Consider the following 24,714-nt stretch of genomic DNA (forward strand, 5'->3'; position numbering starts at 1 on the left):
TAATTAACACTAAGGTAGAAAGGATGCACAAGTCTTTCATTTTAAGACTGTCCAATCTTTTAATGTTTTGGGTGGTATCCAGCCACAACCTTAACGGTCACTAAACAGTTGACTTGCTCATTCTATTAAGCAACAGAGTGGGACAGACCACACCACTCACCTAATTTACGAATTTACAAAAGAGTTGGGACTGAGCAAGAATTTGAGTACAGTTAATTGAGAAAGCTAGCAATATAGAATTGGATACGAGTAAAATGATGGAAAGAAGGAAAGACTGTTTAGAAACTAATAATGGTCGGAGTGCTTTGACAGATTCTTTGCCATGTAATATTGTAAATGAAAGTATTATATATATTAGTTAGAAATGGTGTTTAAACAATTTGTTTTTTATTCTCTTTGTAATAAGTAGTTACAATCTGAAAATCCATAGCACAGTGAAAGGAACACTTTCCATTTTAATGAGGCTTTGCCTTTATGGCATATAAACTCTACTTTAATTCACATTTTAAACAGTAAACTTTTTCTATATATCTGAATTAGCAAACCAAGTAAGCCTGCACAAAGATCCCAAACCAAAAGAAAAAAAAAAACTAAATACCGTATATACTCGTTCATAAGCCTAATTTTTTTTAGTAAAAAAGGGAAGCATTAGAGAAAGGGGTCGGCTTATGAACAGGTATAGAGACGGAGAGGCGGGACACAGCCCCTCCCCCCAACAGAGGGAGCAAGAAAAGGCAGCAGAGCCAGAGGGGAAGAGGTGGAGCCAGAGTCTCTCCGCTTCTGGCCACGCTGCTCTCCCCCCAGCTGCAGCTCCGGGGCTGGCAGGCTGCAGCCGTGCCACTCGGCCCCACCCCCCAAAGCAGGCTGTGGCCATGCTGCCTGGCCTGCCGGAGCAGGCTGCGGCTCTGCTGCCCAGACTGCCAGAGCAGCTCCATCCAGGCCAGAGACATCCTCACCAGATAAGGTGGGAAGGGATGGGATGGGAAGAGTGTGGGGGTCCCAGGCTACGGGTAGGGTCACGTGGGGGATGGTCACAGGGGTTACTCACCTGACCCCCAGCTTCTCCCCCCAAAAAATTTCCCCACCAGTTGCTGCCCAGCCCATCAGGGTAAGCCGCTGGCGCGCCGGGACACTTTGTTTACTTCGGTTTACCTCTATGCCTGCGGACGCTCGAGGTAAATAAACCATCTCGGCCCGCCAGCGGCTTATCCTGATGGCCCGGGAGCCAAAGTTTGCCAACCCCTGAATTATAGGGTCGACTTATGAATGGGTCATAAAAATTTTCCATTTTTACTTATCCATCTTTTGGGGGGGGCTGGGGGAGAGTAGGCTTATAAACGAATCAGCTTATAATCAAGTATATATGGTACCTGGGAGTCTTAAACCATGTATGGAGGAAAGTCAATGTGCCAACAGAAGATGTTTAACTAATTTTGATTTACAAGAAGGTAATTAAAAACAAGACATTTATGCTATAAATAAAGAACCACAGTTTCACCTAAGTACTACCACTGTCACTGATGTTACCACAAAGCAGTGTTTTCAAAACCAGGAGACTAGACTGTAGAAACTTCCTATTACAGACTGGTGGCTCAAACTCAAGGAAAATGAAAATAAAAATAAAAAACTGCTTAGACCTTTGCTAAACCAGAACTTGGTTCTAGTGAATGTTAAACACAAATGATGAGATCCTCACCTGCACTTCAGCCCCTTTACAAAAAATGAATAGGGTAGAATGACATAAAGGGGCTCTAAAAGCCAGAGATATGGCCTGGGGAGGAGACTCTCCTGGCACAGGAACTGCAAAAGTCCAACCTAAGGCTGTTTTCTGAAGACCCCTTTGCAAGCCCTGTGTAGAAGATATGCCAGGGACACAGTATTTCCATTACAGAGACCACACAGTGCTGTACTTCATAAGCAGGTGGAGACAAGCTGCATTTGTCACAGCATGTCTGCACTACAGTTAGCTCAATATATCTATGCCCAAATTAATCCCTTTATTAGTCCAGTTTGAATGAGAGCAGCCACACCCGGAAATACTGGAGCCGCTGTGTCCACACCGGCACTGCACTCATTCATGTGTGGCACTAAGACTTCTAGGAGGACATTCCATGGTACATTCTTTGCGCTGAGATGCTCTAGGAACTCTTTCTCAGTGAATTGTGGGAGAACTTCCGTCTTTCCTGAGCACAAAGAGGGAATTGCTGGAAGACCTTGGTATTTGTGGATAATCCAAGCACTATATCCAGATGCACAAACACTCATTCCTCAACCTGTGTATTATATGATTTTAACATTAGCTTTAATAACATTTTTATTTCTTTTATTAGGTCACTTACTCCTATGGGCAGGGTTATATTTGAAATGCCGCATCGGTGCAGCTGCAGTGTTTAAGTGAAGATGTGCTATGCTGACTGAGAGCTTCTCCTGTAAGCTTAGTTGACCCACCATCATGAGAAGTGGTAGCTATGTCAACCGGAGAAGTGAGTGTGGATTTTTCACACCCCTGAGCAGCGTTATTATACCGACATAAGTCTGTAGTGTAGACATGTCCTAAGAGTTCCACCTTCATATTGCGTACAACACAGCTCCGAGCTATGGGGTTTTTTTTGGCAAGGATGACAAACTCCTTTGCACCATTTGAATTCTGGGCAGCTCGACAGTTTTGGCATAACTAGATAGTCCTGTAAGTCTATCTAAGAGTGTCTCTTCATCGCAAAATTAACTTGAATTAAAACTTGATTGCCTCTAACTTGAGTCCTTTCCATACACATAACCTCTTAATTACCATGCAATGGTATTTTCAGTTCGGATTGGATGATTTGTCAGGGAGTATAGGCTAAAGCTTGAGGTAACACAGTTCAGCAGCTGCTACCATGACCACATTTGCGTTGTGGACATAGAATAGCCCCACTTGAGTGCTACCAGTCCTCACAGGACTTCCAGCAATTCCCTCTGTGTGCATACAGTGTCTCATAACAGAATTACGCATCATTTCTCCAGCAAAAACTTTTGCCCCTTTTTTAGAAATGTTCACACACAAAATAACTCAAAACTAGCTTTTAACCATTCCTAAATTAAAATTAAGCTTCTTGAAAAACAGAACTCAAAAATAAAACAACAAATCTTAACTCCAGTGATACATTTTTCTAATTCTTTTCTACACTTAAGTTGCTGCCTGTGGTACACAACTACATGTTCTGCTTAAGAACTACCCTCCATCTAAGAGCTTTCAACCCACATCTCTTATACTTAGAATTTTTAAAACCCACTGACCATTTGTAAAAGCGCACCAGCTCAGTGGGGGAGAAGACAGTGTTTTAGGAGACTTATCCCAGTAATTCCCACAGGCTCTATAGGGGAGGGGTGCAGAACGCTGCAAGGTTTACCCAGTTGCTCACACGGGCTGTTATAGAGGAGATGTTACCCTGGCTACTCACATACACTCTGAGGAGGAAGGAAGGGAATTATCCCAGGGGGTTACCCCAGTTACTCACACGGGCTCTGTGGGGGGAACGGCGTCCCGGGAGGGGTAACCCCGGTTACTCACACGGGCTCTGTGAGGGGAGCGGTGTCCCGGAGGAAGGGGGGGGGGGGTAACCCCGGTTACTCACACGGGCTCTGTGAGGGGAGCGGTGTCCCGGAGGAAGGGGGGGGGGGGTAACCCCGGTTACTCACACGGGCTCTGTGAGGGGAGCGGTGTCCCGGAGGAAGAGGGGGGGGTAACCCCGGTTACTCACACGGGCTCTGTGAGGGGAGCGGTGTCCCGGAGGAAGAGGGGGGGGTAACCCCGGTTACTCACACGGGCTCTGTGAGGGGAGCGGTGTCCCGGAGAAAGGGGGGGGTAACCCCGGTTACTCACACGGGCTCTGTGAGGGGAGCGGTGTCCCGGAGGAAGAGGGGGGGGTAACCCCGGTTACTCACACGGGCTCTGTGAGGGGAGCGGTGTCCCGGAGGAAGGGGGGGTAACCCCGGTTACTCACACGGGCTCTGTGAGGGGAGCGGTGTCCCGGAGGAAGGGGGGGTAACCCCGGTTACTCACACGGGCTCTGTGAGGGGAGCAGTGTCCCGGAGGAAGGGGGGGTAACCCCGGTTACTCACACGGGCTCTGTGAGGGGAGCGGTGTCCCGGAGGAAGGGGGGGGTAACCCCGGTTACTCACACGGGCTCTGTGAGGGGAGCGGTGGCCCGGAGGAAGGGGGGGTAACCCCGGTTACTCACACGGGCTCTGTGAGGAGAGCGGTGGCCCGGAGGAAGGGGGGGTAACCCCGGTTACTCACACGGGCTCTGTGAGGGGAGGTTTACCCCAGCTACTCACATGGGCTCCAAGGTTTTGCTGAGCCAGGATTTCAGGGCCTCGAAGTTTTCTATGATCATTTTCGCCACCATCCAGAGCGGCCCGGGCCCCCCGCCTCCCTGGCAGCAGCAGCGGCGGTTCCGCCCCGGCCGCAGGCCGGGTCCCGGCTCCTCCGCGCCCCTCGCCCGAGCTGCCTGCCCAGCTCAGTCTAGATCCCCGGAGACGGGACAAGGGCCCGACGCCGCGGAGGGCTCGGAACCCGGCGGGCCCCCGCTCTCGCCGCAGCCTCCCCGAAGATCCCGACCGCACGGGGAAGATCCCGGACAAACGAAGGACCCGAGCCCGGATCGTGGCTCCCAGACGCGCGGTCCCCGCCCCTCCCCCTTAGCCGCAACACGAACAGGTAAGATGGCGGCCCTGAAATGTCGCGAGAATATAAAAGCCTCGCGAGGAAAGAGAGGGCGCTGGGAATGAGCCCGAGGGGCGGGGCGCCGAGGAAAAGCCGGGGCGGGGCGAGAGAGGGAGACGCGGGGGAGCGGGGATCCGCCCTGTGGCGCTCGCGGGGCCGCTCAGGGAGAGAACGGGCGGGGCGGTGGAGTTTCATGGGTCTCACGGCCCAGGCCCAGGCCCTGCGGAAGGTGTTGCTCTTCGGCTCTGGCGGGGAATGGGTTTTGTTGGTAGCGTTCCACCAGTGTTTCCCCCCAGGAATTGAAATGGCGGGGGGGGTTGAATATACAGAGGGGTGAGGGCCCAGGCGTGGTGAGCCCGTGAGGGTGAGGATGAGCTGTGTGGCTCCCTTGTACGTTTTGCGGCCATTTAATTAGATTTAGTTCGTGTTTTCAAATCACAGAGATTAAAATTGGCTACTCAAGCCTATTGTTGTGAAGCACTACAGCTGCATCCTTCTTGGTGTCTTGTAATTTTGCACAACTCTGTTCATGAACATCTCAAATGCAGTGCCTACATCTTTGGTGGCTTCTCGTGTCTCCGGTATTTCCAGTCCTTCATGACATGCTCATGATCAGGCAGAATGTATTCTATTTTTTCGGAATACAGAATTCTATTCAATGAGGATGAAGAACACTCTACTTGTGATGGGGAATTGCAAGAGATTAATCCCTACGTCTTTCATTTTAGGAAACCTAGCACAAAGAATGGGTTGAACCACTAGTGATGATGAAGTTGAAGTCAAATCTTCATTCGTTCATCATATTATATTCCACTCTGTGTTCAAATTCTCTATTCTGTCCTGATCACACAGCAGCCCTGTCGCTGGCAACACTTCACTCTGCTCAACTGTCAGTGTTTTATAAGTTTCAGAGGGATAGACATGTTTTATGACAGTCATCTGTAAAAGCTTTATGTAGAGGTTGAGTAAAATCCAGAAGTCGCTGTTGTCGATTTGTAAGAATGAAGTATGTGTGCTTTTTCAGATGGCTTAACGAAGACTTCTTTTCCTCTTCCCTTAAGGAGTCAATATAAGTGCCTTAATTAGTCAACTTCTGAACCAAGCCTTTGCTTCTTCCAGTATGTTTTCAATGGATTTCTCTCTGATTGAGCCAAGTGTTGTTTCTATTGCTGGACAAAGATCTACTACTGCTGTAGCAGATGTGTTGTTTAATGACGCAAGTGGTTTCAACGGTAGAGTTACAAGAGACAGAATGGCGATAGTCTTCTCTGAACTTAGTAGCAAAAGTAGTCCACCAGCCTCACTACTTAGATCCGTCCCATCTTGATAGATGCTTTCCAAAGCCAGTAGTAATGGTTGCAGTAATTTTAAGACAACAGTCATGGATCGCTCATGAAAAAGCCAGCAGGTTTTGCCAAATTGGACTAATTTGTACTTTATTCCCAGTGTATCTTCTATTTTTTCCAAGACGTTTAGTCCCTCAGAACTCTTGCGGAAAAAAAGAGTATAATGAAGATGTTAAATGTATAGCTTTTTTAATGTCTTTTGGAGATTCTGCAGCTCATGCTAGTGCTAGTTGGAGTAGATGGCTTCTGCAGTGTATATAGGAGACATTAGGGTTACACTTTCCTCTGAGCAAAGCTTATACTCCACTGTGTCTTCCAGAGAAGTCTGGAGCTTCATCAAATGCATAAGCAGCCATCTGTTTAGAGTCCAGTTTAGAAGCATTTAACTCTTCTATAATGCGAGTTGTCACAGGTGCAGCCGATATGTCTTCTAATACCTGAACATCTACAAATGCGTCTTCCGGACGGCCACTGACATCAGGATAATGTATGCAATGACGTAATACTTGACGCCAATTTCTATCGGTGCATTCATCAGCCCACGTGGGCACATTTTTTGAATGTGAAGAGAGAGTTCTTAACTTTTTCAACTGCTGAGTCCTTCGTTGTTGTATTGCATGCTTCTAATCAGTCAGCTAAGTTTCTTGCAGAAAGATAGCGAGCATCTGTTGGTGTTGTTAGGAACCAATATTGAACTTCAGGATTAACAAGTGACAATGGACTTAACATTGGCCTCTGGCTTGTAGCATGTGGTATCTCTTGCTTAAATAGAAAGTATGATGCAACAGCGACATTTGTTTGCATAAACTGTGTTCTGTCTCCAGCATTCTTAATAGCCTTATTAAGTACTTCTAAAATTGTCTTTGACAGTGACTGTTTTATAAGGCTTTCTGCATGTCAATGCAGTTCAGAGGCTTGGTGTTTTGCAGCCTTTTCACGTAGGCTCTCATCATTGGCTTTGCTGATTAGGCTGGCTGTCAAGATTCCTTCCCCACTCTGAACTCTAGGGTACAGATATGGGGACCTGCATGAAAGATCACCTAAGCTTATTCTTACCAGTTTAGGTTAAAAACTTCCTCAAGGTACAAACTTTGCCTTGTCCTTGAACCCTATGCTGCCACCACCAAACATGTTAAACAAAGAACAGGGAAAGAGCCCACTTGGAGACGTCTTCCCCCCAAAATATCGCCCCAAGCCCTACACCCCCTTTCCTGGGGAAGGCTTGATAAAAATCCTCACCAATTTGCATAGGTGAACACAGACCCAAACCCTTGGTTCTTAAGAATAATGAAAAAGCAATCAGGATCTTAACAGAAGAATTTTAATTAAAGAAAAAGTAAAAGAATCACCTCTGTAAAATCAGGATGGTAAATACCTTGCAGGGTAATTAGATTCAAAACATAGAGAATCCCTCTAGGCAAAACCTTAAGTTACAAAAAGACACAAAAATAGGAATATACATTCCATTCAGCACAACCTATTTTACCAGCTATTTAACAAAAGTAAATCTAACGCATTTCTAGCTAGATTACTTACTAACTTAACAGAAGTTCTGAAGAGCATTCCTGACCTGTTCCCGGCAAAAGCATCACACAGACAGACCCTTTGTTCACCTCCCCTCCAGCTTTGAAAGTATCTTATCTCCTCATTAGTCATTTTGGTCAGGTGCCAGCAAGGTTATCTTAGCTTCTTAACCCTTTACAGGTGAAAGGATTCCACCAAGTTCCTTCACTTTTCCAAGTGAAGAACCAAGTTCCTTCATTTTTACTATATAAATCTATGGTATGGCCACATCTTGACTTCTGCCTGCAGTTCTGGTCACCCCATCTGAAATGAGATACCCTTCTCTGTACCTTTCCCATTTCCAGTGTATCTAAAATGATTAGGGGTGTGGAACAGGTGAGGAGATATTAAAAGGACTGGGACTTTTCAGCTTGAAAACGAGAAGACTAGAGGGAATATGATTGAGGTCTATAAAATCTTGACTGGTGTGGAGAAAGTAAATAAGAAAATATTATTTACTCCTTCACATAACACAAGAATTAGGAGTTACCCAATGACATTAATAGGCAGCAGGTTTAAAACAAAAGAAAGTACTTCTTCACACAACGCACAGTCAACCCGTGCAATTTTTTGCCAGGGGATGTTATGAAGGCTAAAACTATTACAGGGTTCAAAAAGAACTAGATAAGTTCATGGAGGATAGGTCCATCAATGGCTACTAGCTAGGGTGGGCAGGGATACAACACCATGATCTGAGTGTCCCTAGTCTCTGTTTGCCAGAAGCTGGGAGTGGATGATATGGTATGGAACACTCGATAATTACCCTATTCTGTTCATTCCCTCTGAAGCATCTGGTATTATCCACTCTTGGAAGGCAGGTGTCAGGGTTCCCTCCCCACTCTGAGCTCTAGGATACAGATGTGGGGACCCATATGAAATCCCCCTAAGCTTATTTTACCAGCTTAGGTTAAAAACTTCCCCCAGGCACAAATCCTTTGTCCTTGGATGGTACACTGCTACCACCAAGTGATTTAGACAAAGAATCAGGGAAAGGACTACTTGGAATTCCTATTCCCCCAAAATATCCCCCACAGCCTCATGCCCCCTTTCTGGGAAGGCTTGAGAATAATATACCAACCAAAGAGGTAAACCAGATTCTTAAAAAACAGAACTTTATTATAAAGAAAAAAAAAGTAAAAGAAGCACCTCTGTAAAATCAAGATGGAAGGTAACTTTACAGGGTCATCAGATTCAAAACACAGAGGATTCCCCTCTAGGCAAAACTTTAAAGTTACAAAAAACAGGGATAAACCTCCCTCTTAGCACAGGGAAAATTCACAAGTTGAAAACAAAAGGTAATCTAACACGCCCTGCCTTATTTACTTACTCTTTTTGCAATATTGAAACTCACTTTAGGATGGTTTATAGGAGAAGGAGGTTTCTGACCTGGTGCATCTCTGCTTCCCAAGAGAACACACAGACAAAGAGCACAAAAAAGCCTTAACCCATCAGATTTGAAAGTATCTTCTTTCCCCATTGGTCCTTTTGGTCAGGTGCCAACCAGGCTTCTTAACCCCTTACAGGTAAGGAGGAATTCTGGGCTACCTTTAGCTGTATGGTTATGACAACAGGATACTGGGCTAGATAGACCATTGGTCTGACCCAGTATGGCCGTTCTTATGTTCTTATGTAAAAATTAATTACAGTATAATAATAAAAATGTTTAGTACAGAAACTCCCCAAGATAATGACCTCTCAAGACAACAACAATGTGAGATAATGACCTTTGAAAATAATGTATTTTAAAAATCTTGGCCTCATAGGAAATGTATATTTATATCAGTTTCCCAGTCACAAATCTAACATTCTGGAGCTAAGTCACTAAAACATAGTCCAAGAAGCAAATATCCCTTTAACATGCCCCCTCTCTTCTCCCTCCACTACATCCCACTCATAGTTGTTGTCCTTGAGACCCAGAGTTCAGAGGTGCTTTCACATGAATTCACCTCCCACCCTGGAGAGTGGAGGGGAAAAGGCACCTTGCTTGCTCCTCCAGCCACTCACCAATCGCTCTGACCGCTCGCTCGCTCTGGCTGCTGTTATTTGACATGCCACCATTCATTCCGCTGCTCTGTTGCCGATGGCCATGCACCATCACTTTCTGCAGCCACCTGCCACTGTGACCTCTGAAAGTCAGTCTCTTGAGGTTCCATCCAGCTCTCAGTGATTTCAGATCTCAGTGGGGAAACCTAACTGCTAGTGAAGGCTGGGCTGTCTCTTCCACAGAAACACTGTCCTGCCTATGACACTGCACCCCATACTATTCACAGTGATATTATTATGATTATGATGTATTTTATGCAAGATAGGTCATGAGAGATGTCATTGGAAAAGTTATGATTTGCTGAATATGATTATCCTATTTGTATGCATGTATCATTTTTGTATCTGAAGTTATGAATATCAACGATGTATCTGTATTTCAAATGTGGTTACACCTGGGTAATGCCCACTGAACAAGATGCTTTCAGTCTAGATAATGGGTGGGGAAAGGCCTATTCAGAGCAATGGGCCATTAGAAAAAAAACAATAGGCCTTAGAAGAAGCTTATCTCCCACTTGGTGAGCCTTCCCGTGAACGCTCCAGACAACCTCCAAGTAATGGCTGCTATGACTCTACAAGGACATGTGACCAGACCACATGTCTCTGGACTCCATCTTGGGATGTCAGTATTTTTCCACAGACTGGTCTGGGAATCAAGCTTTGGAACAAAGTGTTCCCACCATATGCAAAAGTTATATAAGGGAGGGAATGACATCAGCTAGTGTTTTTCACTCCCACACACAAGAAGACTCCTGGAAACACCTGAGGAACAAAGACTAAAATGGGGGAAGTGCTGGACCCAGGCTAAAGAGATTTCTAGCCTTTGTATGAAACACCTGGGGATTCCAAGCTGTAAAGCAAGTGCAGCTTGTCCCTTAAGAATCTGCAACCTGCTTGTATCATCTGTTAGGGTGAGAATCTGCTCATTCATTTCCAATCTATCAAGTATATTAGGCTGTTGGTGTTTTTTGTTTATTTGCTAAATAATCTGCTTTGATCTGTTTGCTGTCCCTTACAATAACTTAAAATCTATCTTTTGTAATTAATAAACTTGTTTTTGCTTTATCTAAATCAGGGAGTTGGAATGAAGTGTTTGAGAATCTTAGCTTAAGGGGTAAAGGCTGTTGCATATTCCTCTCCACGTTGAGGGAGGGGGGAACTTTATGAGCTTATGCTGTACAGTTCCCTGTGCAGTGCAAGATGGTATAATTTTGGGTTTATATTCCAGAGGGAGTGCGTGCTTGGGGAGTTGGGAGTTGCCTTAGCTGTAGCCTTTCCATTGTTGATTCATTGCAGGGGCTAGATAGAGAGCCTGCATGTAACTGCAGCTGGATATGTCCCTACCTATGTGAATGCTGGTGAAAGTGTAGGCTGAAGGGCTTTGCAGCTTGTCACAGAAGTACAGTGTGAAAACCGAGGCTGGTGCGTCAGGGGACTCAATGGCACCCCAGTTCCAGGTGGTACCCCAGGGGGGAACCCATCACACCGCAGCAGATCTACTAAGAACTTAGACCTGATTATCAGTGATTTCAGCTCCTGTGATCATTTAAAAAAACAAAAGACTCTCTATGGAGCCTAATCAGCTCTATCTTTTAACAGGAGAGGGAAGCAGGTCAAATAGTGCCTGTGACTCTTAGGCAGAGCCCACACCACAAGCAAAACACCTGTTGTCCACCCTCTCTCTTTCTTCACTGAGATCAGGCATCCAACACCCCTGCTTAGCGAGTACAGTTCAGTTGAGGGTAACCAGTGCTTAATTTGTAATAGAAGAGGTGCTGGGGCTCAAGCAATTAAGTGCTGGGGCTCAAGCAAGTTTTTTACTTTCATAACTCATATGGTAAGCCCAGAGGTCCTGGGACTATGAACTGCCAAGCCTAGAGGTGCCGGGGCTCAGCACTGGCAAGCGCTGGCACAAATTAAGCACTGAGGGTGACCCCCCTCAGTCAGGACAGCCTAAGTACAGTTCTGCTGCCCTTTACTCATATTGTAAGGACAACATTCCATTACCTCCACACTCAAATTTAAACATTTTTATTAAAGCTAATGTTTAAATTATCTAATACACAGGTTTAAGGAAAGAGTGCCTATACATCTGAGTATAATGCTTAAATTATCCAAAAGTACAAAATTTGGTTTGAAGGTCATAAAATACATATAGTACACAAACAGCAATATCCCAAATTAAGGTTAATCAATTTAACAATACGCTTGAAAATATTAGCATCCAAATACTCAGGTACATCACTCATAAAATTTTATAGTAAGAGTAGCTTGTAGAAAGCAAATGTAGCAGTGTAGATTGTCCCTCAGTAATTGAGACTTTAGGATAGGTTGTTCCTCAGTAAATAGACTCCACCAGAGAAGTATTTCAGTTACTTCCCTGACTTTGCTTCTCAGTGGCACTCCAGTTCATCTCTCCTGCCAATGTCTAGTGATGTGTTCTAAATAGATTATTCTAAATAGATGTGTTCTAAATAGATGGATCTAAAGTGATTTGTAAACCAACACCAGCCAGAATTTATCCCTTGGGCAACACAGCTCTGTTTGTTGGATACCTAGGCAGGGTAGGTGTGTTCATGTAAATACAGTCTGGTCCTGAAGCCTTTTCCTCCCCTCCCCGTGGCTCATCTCTAGCTGTCAAGGGAGAGTTCATTCAGTCCTTGCTTACAAATCATAATTTGAAATTATTGGGTTGACCAACATCGCTGAAATGAATGCACCAACATTGTCATAGAAACCAACAGCTGTGTGAGGAAGCTAGTCTTTGTTCATACTTCTCAAACTTAGCTTTTTCAGATACAAGTATTTTATCATATAGTGTATATGCTTTTAAAGTGTGTATTAATGTTTCTATTTCCATTCAAATTTCCAACCAACCACTAAATTGACAACACTGCATGTAACTAGTTGAGCACTGGGGGGGTGATGGGGAAATTTGGGGGTGTAGGGAAATTCTTGAAAGCCCTTTTCCCGGGAACATGATGGTACCAATGGCAGCAAACCTAGAACATGCCTGTAGCTATATTTTGGAGAAAATGTGTGACCATCACCTTTTTTATTAGTTACACTTGAAGACACAGGTATGTGAAATGAGCAACTCACCCTAAGGTTAACTGTGGCTGGCAGTAGTACTGTGTTATCAGTTACTGCTCAGAGCATAAGACCCATAGCCGACACGTAGGGGAGGGGGCAGGAGCAAGTGCCCTGCCCCCTCAGCTTTCTGCTCGGCCTGCTGGTGGCGGAAAGAGCGGATCAGAGACCTGGAGCGGCCAGCTTCAGTCAGCATGAGAAGCAACTCCATCCCACTCCCCGCCCGGGCCAGGCTGCCAGGAAGAGCAGCCGAACATGCTGGGGGAAGGCACAGTCAGAGAAGGACAGAACTACACCCCGCAGGTAACTCTGGTGGGGATGAGGAGAGCACAGTGGCCCTGGGCTAGGTGCAGGGCAGAGGGTCTCTGGGGAAGGCACTGGGAGCAGTTTTCCTGGCCTCTGCTCAGCTGGAGGTAGGGGCATTGCCTGTGCCCCTCATCTGCCCTGCTGAGGTGTCCGCGAGCTCCAGGGAGACACTGGTGCTGTGCATCTTCCTGGGCTTTGGCTGGCCCCAGCTGATCCCAGAGGCACATGCTCCCTGCTCCTGTGCCCCACCCCCACCCCAAGAACCAGCGGGATTGGCTTCCCTGGCCCAGAGACATGGGGCTGGAAGTTCCTCCCAGAGGCAACAGATGGGCCAATCACATGTTTCCCCCTTTACATTGTGCCCTCCCGGTATAAGGAGGCACTAGTCGTCTATGATGAGACCTATTTTTTTTAATGTGACAGATTAATGTACATGCTGATTGGCCATTATGGGCAAAAAAATAAGATATTCAGTGGTAGATTATCATCTTTGATTATGATGCCAAGTGAGTTGTAATGAGGCACTGGTTAAGATGTCAGCATTCAGTCACACTCAAACACTTGTTGCCCTTCAAAAATGCTTCTTAGATGTCTTCTTTGCATTTCCCAAAGGGTACAGGACTTGCAAGACGGGTTCCACACATCCAGTGTACATTGTGCTGTCAAAGACCTACTGTGCATGATGGATTGCTGCAATATCACAGACCAGATCAAGCAATTTGAGGAGGTTGAATTGGTGAGAGAGCCAATTTTCAGGGTGGTGTGATGTTGCATGAAGATAGTTGAGTCTTTGCTGTCCATTATTCGATCTGTCAGGTCTGTCAATTGGAATTTGCACCTCATAGCACTGGAAGACTTTGTGAAATCTTTTTTGCTTTAGAGTTAACAGATTATTCTGTACAATTGCCTGATACCTTGCTGAAATAAAAGTTGTAGAAAAGTCTGACCCTGACTTGGGAAGAATTTCAAAAAGGAAACTCATTTATCAAAAGGTTGCAAGTTGCCTTCTTTGTACTTGGTTCAGACAAAGACCTAGAACATGAATACAGAACAATGAAAGTCATTGGGGGCTTGGTGGGCATAACACAGCCTCCAAATGATCTTTCCCAGTTTTTCCTGACAATACCAGAACTCCATCACATTTCAAACAAAACATTAAGCTTGTCTGGGATGACTTCTTCAGAAGTAACCAAGTACCAGCAAGACTCATTCGGTGTTGTTAAATGCAAAAAAAAGGGGCCATTTAAAAAATACAGGATGAGCTTACTCACAATTTCAGCCCATTCACGAATGACTAACTGGAGCTCATTAATATGATGAAAGCAGTTGTCAGTGATGAGATAGCTAAAGATGTCTGTCAAATGGATACTTTGGCTCATGACTTGTATGAAGTCTTCAAAATCCAAAGAATTATCCAAAGCTCAGTCAATCTACAAGCTCCAATCAAGAAGAACAGACTAAAGCTGTGCTCAAAGACAAGAAAAACGTCAGAGTGAAGGTGGCAGGGACTATTACAGAACTAACCACACAGGCAGGTCATTGTTTGCTCTTCTCCTGGTTATGTCCAGATCTCAGTGTGATGTTGATCTATGTGATACTTTGGGAAAGTATGAGTTATCCGTGGTACCATGATCAATGTTTGAATGTGACAAAACAATACATATGTGGTAGGCAAAAAGCAAACAAATGCACATCTTGTATGATCTTCCTAAGCCAGCACCTACTGCCAATGTGATCAATACTTTACACCAACAGAAGCCTTCCAAAGTAGCAATCATAGATGGCATGGCTGAGGTACAAGCTATAAATTATAAACTTAACACCTGCCAACATTTGGCTGAACACTTCATTATGAGGCTACAGAGAAAATACTGGACTTATGATGAAGTCCACCTAGTGTTTGACATGTATGCAGAGGAATCAATTAAAAATACTACCAGAAAGAAGAGATTCCATGGTATTGTCCTGTCCAGTACCAAATCCTTGACTCCATGAACATGTCCAGTCTCACAGTGAAGAAGCTACTCTGATACTTGCACAAAGGACAAGTTAACTGCATATCTTGAAGGAAAAACATTCCAGTATGTGAAAAATTGCTCGGATTTCCTCATCACATGGTATAATGAAGCTACTGCCTCGCACTGTTCAATTGTCTTTCCTCATATTTCCCATGAGGACGCTGACACCAAAATGATTTTGAATGCCATCAATGCCACACAGGGAGGTTCTATAAACTCTAAATTTTTGCACAAGACACAGATGTTCTATTGTTTTCTGGGAGACCTTGCATAAGACTTCCACAAAATTCTATTTTGGTGCTTGCTGCTGGGCAACAGAATCACTGTATATCCCTCAGAGATGTGTTCCTGTCATTTGAACCATTAAAAGTCACTGCACTGCTAAGTTTCCATGCCCTTTTAGGATGTGACACTACTTGAAGATTGGCTGGAAAGACCAAATTATCTTACTGGAAAGCTTATGATTCAGCCTCCAGACTCTCTCCTCACTCTGAGAATGCTCAGAATGGCTGAGACCATCACTGATGGGGTCATAAATGCATGGAAGGTTTTCATATGCCGAGTTTACCATTTCAAGACCAGCATTATGACACTTGCAGAGCTACGTTGTTGGATGTTTTCCAAGAAGCAGACAAAATGGAGGAAAATTGCCTCTGACAATGGGTGCATTTATGCCTGCTATCCAGAGGGCAAATTATCAAGCAATGAAACTGCTCTGGTATGATCAAGGACATCCAAAACTATCCTCCCCTATCAGGCATGGATGGATTTTGGAGGATGGACTGATCACACCAGTTATGTGTGAAACCCTATGTGCTCCCGAATCAGTCCTTTAGTTAATCAAATGCTGGTGTTCAAATACCCATTTTATGAAATTGTATTATCAAAATTTCTACCAACTGGAGAACCTGGAGCTGGCATAGGTGCCGACTGCGTGGGTGTTCCAGGGCTGGAGCACCCATGGGGAAAAATTAGTGTGTGCTCTGCACCCACAGGCAGCCAAGCTCCCCTCCCCCCACCTCCTCTTTGAGCGCGGCGCATCCCCGCTCCTCTGCCTACCTCCCAGCATTTCCCACCTGTGATTGTGGTCATGATTACAATCACTTTTTGTCTCTTTTTCTGAAATGCTTTCCCAGCCTTCAAAACCTCAACAGCTTAAGTGTGTAGCCCCTAGGATTACTTTGCTAGCTATTATATCCTACTAATCCAGCCAGCGTATCAAATATGTTTTTCTTTCTGAATTAATCCATTTTATTCTTATATTTTATCAGTATTAATTCCTATGAATTTAAGATGTATGGAGGCATATGATATGTGTTTGGTAATATACATAAAATAAGTTTTACTGAAATGCAAGAAGCCTACTGGCCTGTATCCAGTAAGATCCACTTTATAGCTAAAAGTATAATCAGTTAAGAGTAAATCAGCATAAAAGCTGGTAATCTTTGGCACAGAGAAGAATGGTCCCTGAACTTTGGAGAACAAAGAGAGGAACTATACACAACACTGAACATGTTTATCAGGCATCTACAACCGGCTGGTAACTGCAGGGTATAACACAACCTGGAAGTCACCAAGAGAGCCTAGGTAGGCAGTTTTTGGAATGAGATAACCCTTATTAATATATAGAGAGTAAGTACTATATATTATATCATAATCCACTAACCTATAGGATAAGGGTACCCATACATTTGTTAGGGTATGGAAATAAGATTTGGGTATAGTAGGTTGGGCCTGAATTACATAGTGTCAGGATCCTATAAAATACCTTGTATGGAAGAAGTCTGGAGCTCTCTTTTAGCTTTCTTTTAGTGGTCTTTCAGTCTTTAGCTTTCTTTTCTTTGTTCTCCTATATTCTATAGACTATCTTTTTATCTACCTATCATTCTATCTTCTATCATTCTATCAGCTCAGCTTGTGTAGTATAGTATAACTACTAAACTAAACAATCCTGACAGCAGGATTGTCTGGCTATGTAGACTCCCTCCTCAGGCCCTACGCTACCAGCACTCCCAGCTATCTTCGAGACACTACTGACTTTCTGAGGAAACTACAATCCATCCGTGATCTGCCTGAAAACACCATCCTAGCCACTATGGATGTAGAAGCCCTCTACACCAACATTCCACAAAAGTTGGACTACAAGTCGTCAGGAACAGTATCCCCGATAACGTCATGGCAAACCTGGTGGCTGAACTTTGTGACTTTGTCCTCACCCATAACTATTTCACATTTGGGGACAATGTATACCTTCAAACCAGCGGCAGTGCTATGGGTACCCACATGGCCCCACAGTATGCCAACATTTTTATGGCTGACTTAGAACAACGCTTCCTCAGCTCTCATCCCCTAATGCCCCTACTCTACTTGCGCTACACTGATGACATCTTCATCATCTGGACCTGTCATAAATATAAAGGGAAGGGTAAACCCCTTTAAAATTCCACCTGGCCAGAGGAAAAATCCTCTCACCTGTAAAGGGTTAAGAAGCTAAAGGTAACCTCGCTGGCACCTGACCAAAATGACCAATGAGGAGACAAGATACTTTCAAAAGCTGGGAGGAGGGAGAAAAACAAAGGGTCTGAGTCTGTCTGTGTGATGCTTTTGCCGGAGACAGAACAGGAATGGAGTCTTAGAACTTAGTAAGTAATCTAGCTAGATATGTATTAGATTATGATTTCTTTAAATAGCTGAGAAAATAGCTGTGCTGAATAGAATGAATATTCCTGTCTGTGTGTCTTTTTTGTAACTTAAGGTTTTGCCTAGAGGGATTCTCTATGTTTTGAATCCAATTACCCTGTAAGATATCTACTATCCTGATTTTACAGAGGTGATTCCTTTTTACTTCTATTAAAAGTCTTCTTGTAAGAAAACCGAATGCTTTTTCATTGTTCTAAGATCCAAGGGTTTGGGTCTGTGGTCACCTATGCAAATTGGTGAGGATTTTTACCAAACCTTCCCCAGGAAGTGGGGTGCAAGGGTTGGGAGGATTTTGGGGGGAAAGACGTGTCCAAACTATGTTTTCTCAGGAACCCAGATAAAGTTTGGTGGTGGCAGTGGAAATCCAAGGGCAAAGGATAAAATAATTTGTACCTTGGGGAAGTTTTAACCTAAGCTGGTAAAAGTAAGCTTAGGAGGTTTTCATGCAGGTCACCACATCTGTACCCTAGAGTTCAGAGTGGGGAAGGAACCTTGACAGGACCCATGGAAAAAAAGCCTTTGAGGAATTCCACCATGATTTCAACAATTTCCATCCCACCATCAACCTCAGCCTGAACCAGTCCACACAAGAGATCCACTTCCTGGACACTACGGTGCTAATAAGCGATGGTCACTGTCAAGGTTCCTCCCCCACTCTGAACGCTAGGGTACAGATGTGGGGACCTGCATGAAAATCTCCTAAGCTTATCTTTACCAACTTAGGTCAAAAAGTTCCCCAAGGTACAAAATATTCCACCCTTTGTCCTTGGATTGGCCGCTACCACCACCAAACAAATACTGGTTACTGGGGAAAAGCTGTTTGGAAACGTCTTTTCCCCCAAATACTTCCCAAAACCTTGCACCCCACTTCCTGGACAAGGTTTGATAAAAAGCCTCACCAATTTGCCTAGGTGACTACAGACCCAGACCCTTGGATCTGAGAACAATGAAAAAGCATTCAGTTTTCTTACAAGAAGACTTTTAATAGAAATAGGAGTAAATAGAAGTAAAGAAATCCCCTCTGTAAAATCAGGATAGTAGATACCTTACAGGGTAATTAGATTCAAAACATAGAGAATCCCTCTAGGCAAAAACTTAAGTTACAAAAAAGATACACAGACAGAAATAGTTATTCTATTCAGCACAATTCTTTTCTCAGCCATTTAAAGAAATCATAATCTAACACGTACCTAGCTAGATTACTTACTAAAAGTTCTAAGACTCCATTCCTGGTCTATCCCCGGCAAAGGCAGCATCAAGACAGACAGAGACCCTTTGTTTCTCTCCCTCCTCCCAGCTTTTGAAAGTATCTTGTCTCCTCATTGGTCATTTTGGTCAGGTGCCAGCGAGGTTACCTTTAGCTTCTTAAACCTTTACAGGTGAGAGGATTTTTCCTCTGGCCAGGAGGGATTTTAAAGGGGTTTACCCTTCCCTTTATATTTATGACAGTGACATAAACACCACCGTATACTGGAAACCTACTGACCGCTATGCCTACCTACATGCCTCCAGCTTTCATCCAGACCACACCACACGATCCATTGTCTACAGCCAAGCTCTACGATACAACCGCATTTGCTCCAATCGCTCAGACAGAGACAAACACCTACAAGATCTCTATCAAGCGTTCTTACAACTACAGTACCCACCTGCTGAAGTGAAGAAACAGATTGACAGAGCCAGAAGAGTACCCAGAAGTTACCTACTACAGGACAGGCCCAGCAAAGAAAATAACAGAACGCCACTAGCCATCACCTTCAGCCCCCAACTAAAACCTCTCCAACGCATCATCAAGGATCTACAACCTATCCTGAAGGATGACCCATCACTCTCACAGATCTTGGGACACAGGCCAGTCCTTGCTTACAGATAGCCCCCCAACCTGAAGCAAATACTCACCAGCAACCACACACCACACAACAGAACCACAAACCCAGGAACCTATCCTTACAACAAAGCCTGTTGCCAACTGTGTCCACATATCTATTCAGGGAACACCGTCATAGGGCCTAATCACATCAGCCACACTATCAGAGGCTCGTTCACCTGCACATCTACCAATGTGATATATGCCATCATGTGCCAGCAATGCCCCTCTGCCATGTACATTGGCCAAACTGGACAGTCTCTACGTAAAAGAATAAATGGACACAAATCAGATGTCAAGAATTATAACATTCAAAAACCAGTTGGAGAACACTTCAATCTCTCTGGTCACTCGATTACAGACCTAAAAGTGGCAATTCTTCAACAAAAAAAAACTTCAAAAACAGACTCAAATGAGAGACTGCTGAATTGGAATTAATTTGCAAATTGGATACAATTAACTTAGGCTTGAATAAAGACTGGGAGTGGATGGGTCATTACACAAAGTAAAACTATTTCCCCATCTTTCCCCCTCACACATCCCCACCCTGCTCTTCCTCAGACGTTCTTGTCAACTGCTGGAAATGCCCCCCCTCGTCCTCCCCACTCTCCTGCTGGTAATATCTCACCTTAAGTGATCACTCTCCTTACAGTGTGTATGGTAACACCCATTGTTTCATGTTCTCTGTGTATATAAATCTCCCCACTGTATTTTCCACTGAATGCATCTGATGAAGTGAGCTGTAGCTCACGGAAGCTTATGCTCAAATAAATGTGTTAGTCTCTAAGGTGCCACAAGTCCTCCTTTTCTTTTTGCAAATACAGACTAACACGGCTGCTACTCTGAAAAAAAAATATGATACTTGACAAGAAACAGCATATGAAAGATAAACTGGATTCCTCCCTGAGACACAAAACACCCACTTACAGACTCTTATTTAACAAATATATACCAAAATACAAAATAGGAGATTATATATGCCTGTACGCTAAATAAGGCTTGTTTTATCATAGGAAAAAAATTGGGGGAAATCACCATTTTAGTGATTAAAAAAAGCCCCATAGTTATAGCTCATTTCATAGAACATCATAAAAGGGACCTTAACGTAATGGAGAATCTGTACAGGAAAGTGAAGCAATTTACGAAAAGTTGCAATGTTATATCTGCATGCCAGAAGTAGGGGAAAAGACTTGGTCTCTGAAGTGGTAGATCCCTATCTTATCCACTGCACTACAGTGACGCAAATTGTTTCAAATATGTGCACTTAGGTCCACTGTAAAATGGGGATAATAATGCTCACCTATCTTAGTAAACTGCTTTGAGATCCATGGATGAAAAAGTACTGTGTAAATGTAAACCACTAGTTCAGGGGTGGGCAAACTTTTTGGCCTGAGGGCCACATCTGGGTGGGGAAATTGCATGCAGGACCATGAATGTAGTGCTGGGTCAAGGGATTGGTGTGTGGGAGAGAGTGTGGGGTGTGGGTGGGGGTGTGATGTGCAGGAAGGGGCTCAGGGCAATGGGTTGGGGTACAGGAGGGGTGCGGAGTGTATAAGGGGGCTCAGGGCAGGGGGTTAGGGGCTGAGGGGGTTGGGGTGCAGGAAGGGTGCGGGGTGGGGCAGGGGGCTCAGTGTTGCGGGTTTAGGGCAGGGGGTTGGGGAGTCAGAGGGGGTTGGGGTGCAGGAGAGGTTCAGGGAGTGGGCTCTGGCCCGGTGCCTCTTACCTTGAGTGGCTCTGGGGTGGTGGCAGCGTGCAGTGGGGCTAAGGCAGGCTCCCTGCCTGCCTGCCCTGGCCCCATGCCGCTCCCAGTAGCTGCCAGCACCACGTCTCTGCGGCCCCTGGGGGAGGGGAGGCAGAAGGCTCTGTGCGCTGCCCTCACCTGCAGGTACCTCCCCCAAAGCTCCCATTGGCTATGGTTCCCTGTTCCTGGCCAATGGGAGCTGCAGGGGGTGGTTCCTGCAGGTGAGGGCAGCATATGGAGCCCTCTGCCTCCCCTCCCCCAGGGGCCACAGGGATATGGTGCTGATCGCTTCCGGAAGCGGCATGGGGCCAGGGCAGGCAGGGAGCCTGCCTTAGCCCTGTGGCGCTACGCAGGTGGCAATCCCATGGGCCGGATCCAAAGCCCTGATAGGCTGGATCTGGCCCACAGGCCGTAGTTTGCCCACGCCTGCACTAGCCCCTTTTTTCAGCCAGGGTAACTATCACTTAGAGGGATTCTATAACTTGGATGAGAGGCAGTTTGGTTAAGTACATTGTGTCATGAAAAGATGCAATTACATATGCACTTGCTTAGCTTTATGCTATGAGTTCATTTCTTGCGTTTGTATAATGAATACATACAATGGATAATACAGAGATCTACCACCTTGCGGAATCCAGGAATGAAATCCTGGCCCCAGTGAAGTCAGTGGGTGTTTATGTCATATTCATTGATTATTTTTAACATTTTTATAAGTACAATGTTAGTACAAGATTCCCCATGTTGCCCTGCTAATGCCTCACCCTTGATTTGGAGGGACCAGTGTTAGGAAACCATTACAATCATCTAGTCTGATCTCCTGTATAACACAAGCCATAGAACTTCCCCAAAATAATTCATAGAACATATCTTTTAGAAAAACATCCAATCTTTATTTAAAAATTGTCAGTGATGGAGAATCTATCATGAGTTAGTAAATTGTTCCAATGGTTAATTATTCTCACCATTAAAAATTTACACTTTATTTCCAGTCTGAATTTGTCTAGCTTCAACTTCCAGCCACTGGATCTTGTTTATTCCTTTCTCTGTTAGACTGAAGAGTCCATTATTAAGTATTTGTTCCCTGTGTAGATACTTATAGACTGTAATCAAGTCACCCCATAACCTTCTCTTTGTTCAGCAAAATAGATTGAACTCTTTGAGTCTATCCGTGTGTGGCATGTTTTCTAATTCTTTAATAATTCTCGTGGCTCTTCTTTGAACCCTCTCCAATTTATCAACATCCTTCTTGATTTTTGGGCACCAGAATGGAACAGAGTACTCCAGCAGCAGTAGCACTAGTGCCTAATATAGAGGTAAAATAACTTCTCTACTCCGACTCAAGATTCCCCTGTTTATGCATCTGTGACACATGGCCAGAAAGGGTTAAACATCCTGCAAAATAAATGACTCAAATTCAACCCTTAAAGACATGTGGGAAGATAATGTTTGTGTTTTCGTGTATTTACTTATGTATGGGTAGTGGTCAACAATGTGATCGACAGTCCCTGTCTATGTTGTATGCTGATCATTCAGAGATCAAAAGAACATCCTAGCATTTAAATGAAGTGTAAACATGGGATATCTCTGTATTCATCTCTCTTTGAAATGTATAATAAATCATCGGTGAATGGTGGAGGAACAGGCGATTGTCTTATTTTAATTCGCATAGCTAAATACCTGTGATGGACCCACTTTAAAGACACTTTAAAGCTACCTATTGTTCCCCGAGGGGCTCCAACTTGTCAAAGAAGACCTGAAATTGTACAAAAGATTCTTGGGTCCTAATCCTTTTTATAGCAGATGTGCTTGAGGTTTCATGCAGGGGAAGCCTAAGCCACAAGGACTGAGATCCCAGTTCTGACTGGACCGCCCTGAAATATAAACATTGGACTATAACCTACATACTATTTTTGAAATAACTCTTTGCAACTACAAAGCTCACCATCTCTGCTATGAATCTGAACCTCAGGAATTGAACTCATGTCTGTATGTATATTGATCTTTTAACCATACTCTCTCTTTTGTTTTTTAATAAAGTTTAGTTTAGTTAATAAGAATTGGCTGTATGTGTGTATCTGGGTAAGATCTGGAACATTCATTAATCTGGAAGGGATTGGTAGAATCTTTTCTTTTATACGATGAAATAAGATTTTCAGAACTCTTCATCATATTTGACTTGGGTACCTGGATGGAGGCCTGAGGTTGGGTTACTTCAAGGGAACTGTGTTGTTGGCTTCTGGACAACCAGTGAGGTTATAAAGAAGCTGTTTTGTGCTGGCTTGGTAAATCTAAGTATTGAAAATATCCACCATTTTGGGGGATTATCTGCCACATTCTTTGCAGTTCATCCTAATTGCATGACCTCAGCAGGCCCCACTGGGACCCTGGTCACAGCATCCAAGGATTGCAGTAGCTCTTTTGGGCACATTATCACACTGGGAGCTCATGTTCAGCTAATTATCCACCAAGAACCCCAAATATTTTTCAGAATCACTGCTTCCCAGGATAGAGTCCCTCTTTTTGTAACTATGGCCTACATTATTTGTTCCTAGATTTATACATTTACATTTAGCTGATGTGATCCAGATTGCACTGAATCAGTGACCTGTCCCCTTCATTATTTACCACTCCCCCGGTTTTTGTGTCATCTGCAAACTGTATTCGGGATGATTTTATGTTTTCTTGTAGGTCATTAATAAAAATGTTAAATAGCATAGGGCATTTCAATCTCCAGGTTGATTTAATCCTACTCATACTACAGCCAAGGTTGTCTATGGGTATGTCTACACTACGGAATAAGGTTGAATTTATAGAAGTCGTTTTTTTAGAAATCGGTTTTATATATTCGAGTGTGTGTGTCCCCACAGAAAATGCTCTAAGTGCATTAAGTGCATTAACTCGGCGGAGCGCTTCCACAGTACCGAGGCTAGGGTCGACTTCCGGAGCGTTGCACTGTGGGTAGCTATCCCACAGTTCCCGCAGTCTCCGCTGCCCATTGGAATTCTGGGTTGAGATCCCAATGCCTGATGGGGCTAAAACATTGTCGCGGGTGGTTCTGGGTACATATCGTCAGGCCCCCGTTCCCTCCCTCCCTCCGTGAAAGCAAGGGCAGACAATCGTTTTGCGCCTTTTTTCTTGAGTTACCTGTGCAGATGCCATACCACGGCAAGTATGGAGCCCGCTCAGCTAACCATCACCGTATGTCTCCTGGGTGCTGGCAGACGCGGTACTGCATTGCCACACAGCAGCAGTTTATTGCCTTTTGGCAGCAGACGGTACAGTACGACTGGTAGCCGTCATCGTCATGTCCGAGGTGCTCCTGGCCACGTCGGCTG

At 44.5% G+C, this 24,714-nt stretch overlaps 1 protein-coding gene across 1 annotated transcript in view; it reads right to left on the minus strand.

Moving 5' to 3' along the window:
* Positions 1 to 4,636, minus strand: part of RBM26 (RNA binding motif protein 26) — a 102,982-nt gene extending 98,346 nt beyond the window's left edge. The window contains exon 1 of the mRNA XM_084646432.1: positions 4,318 to 4,636. Coding sequence (XP_084502558.1) covers positions 4,318 to 4,388 — 71 coding nt within the window. The 5' untranslated portion in view covers positions 4,389 to 4,636. The remainder of the gene's footprint in view (positions 1 to 4,317) is intronic.
* Between the last annotated feature and the right edge of the window lie 20,078 nt (positions 4,637 to 24,714).

Source organism: Lepidochelys olivacea (genome assembly GCF_965140295.1).
Source record: "Lepidochelys olivacea isolate rLepOli2 genome assembly, chromosome: 1".
NCBI classification, from domain to species: domain Eukaryota; kingdom Metazoa; phylum Chordata; order Testudines; family Cheloniidae; genus Lepidochelys; species Lepidochelys olivacea.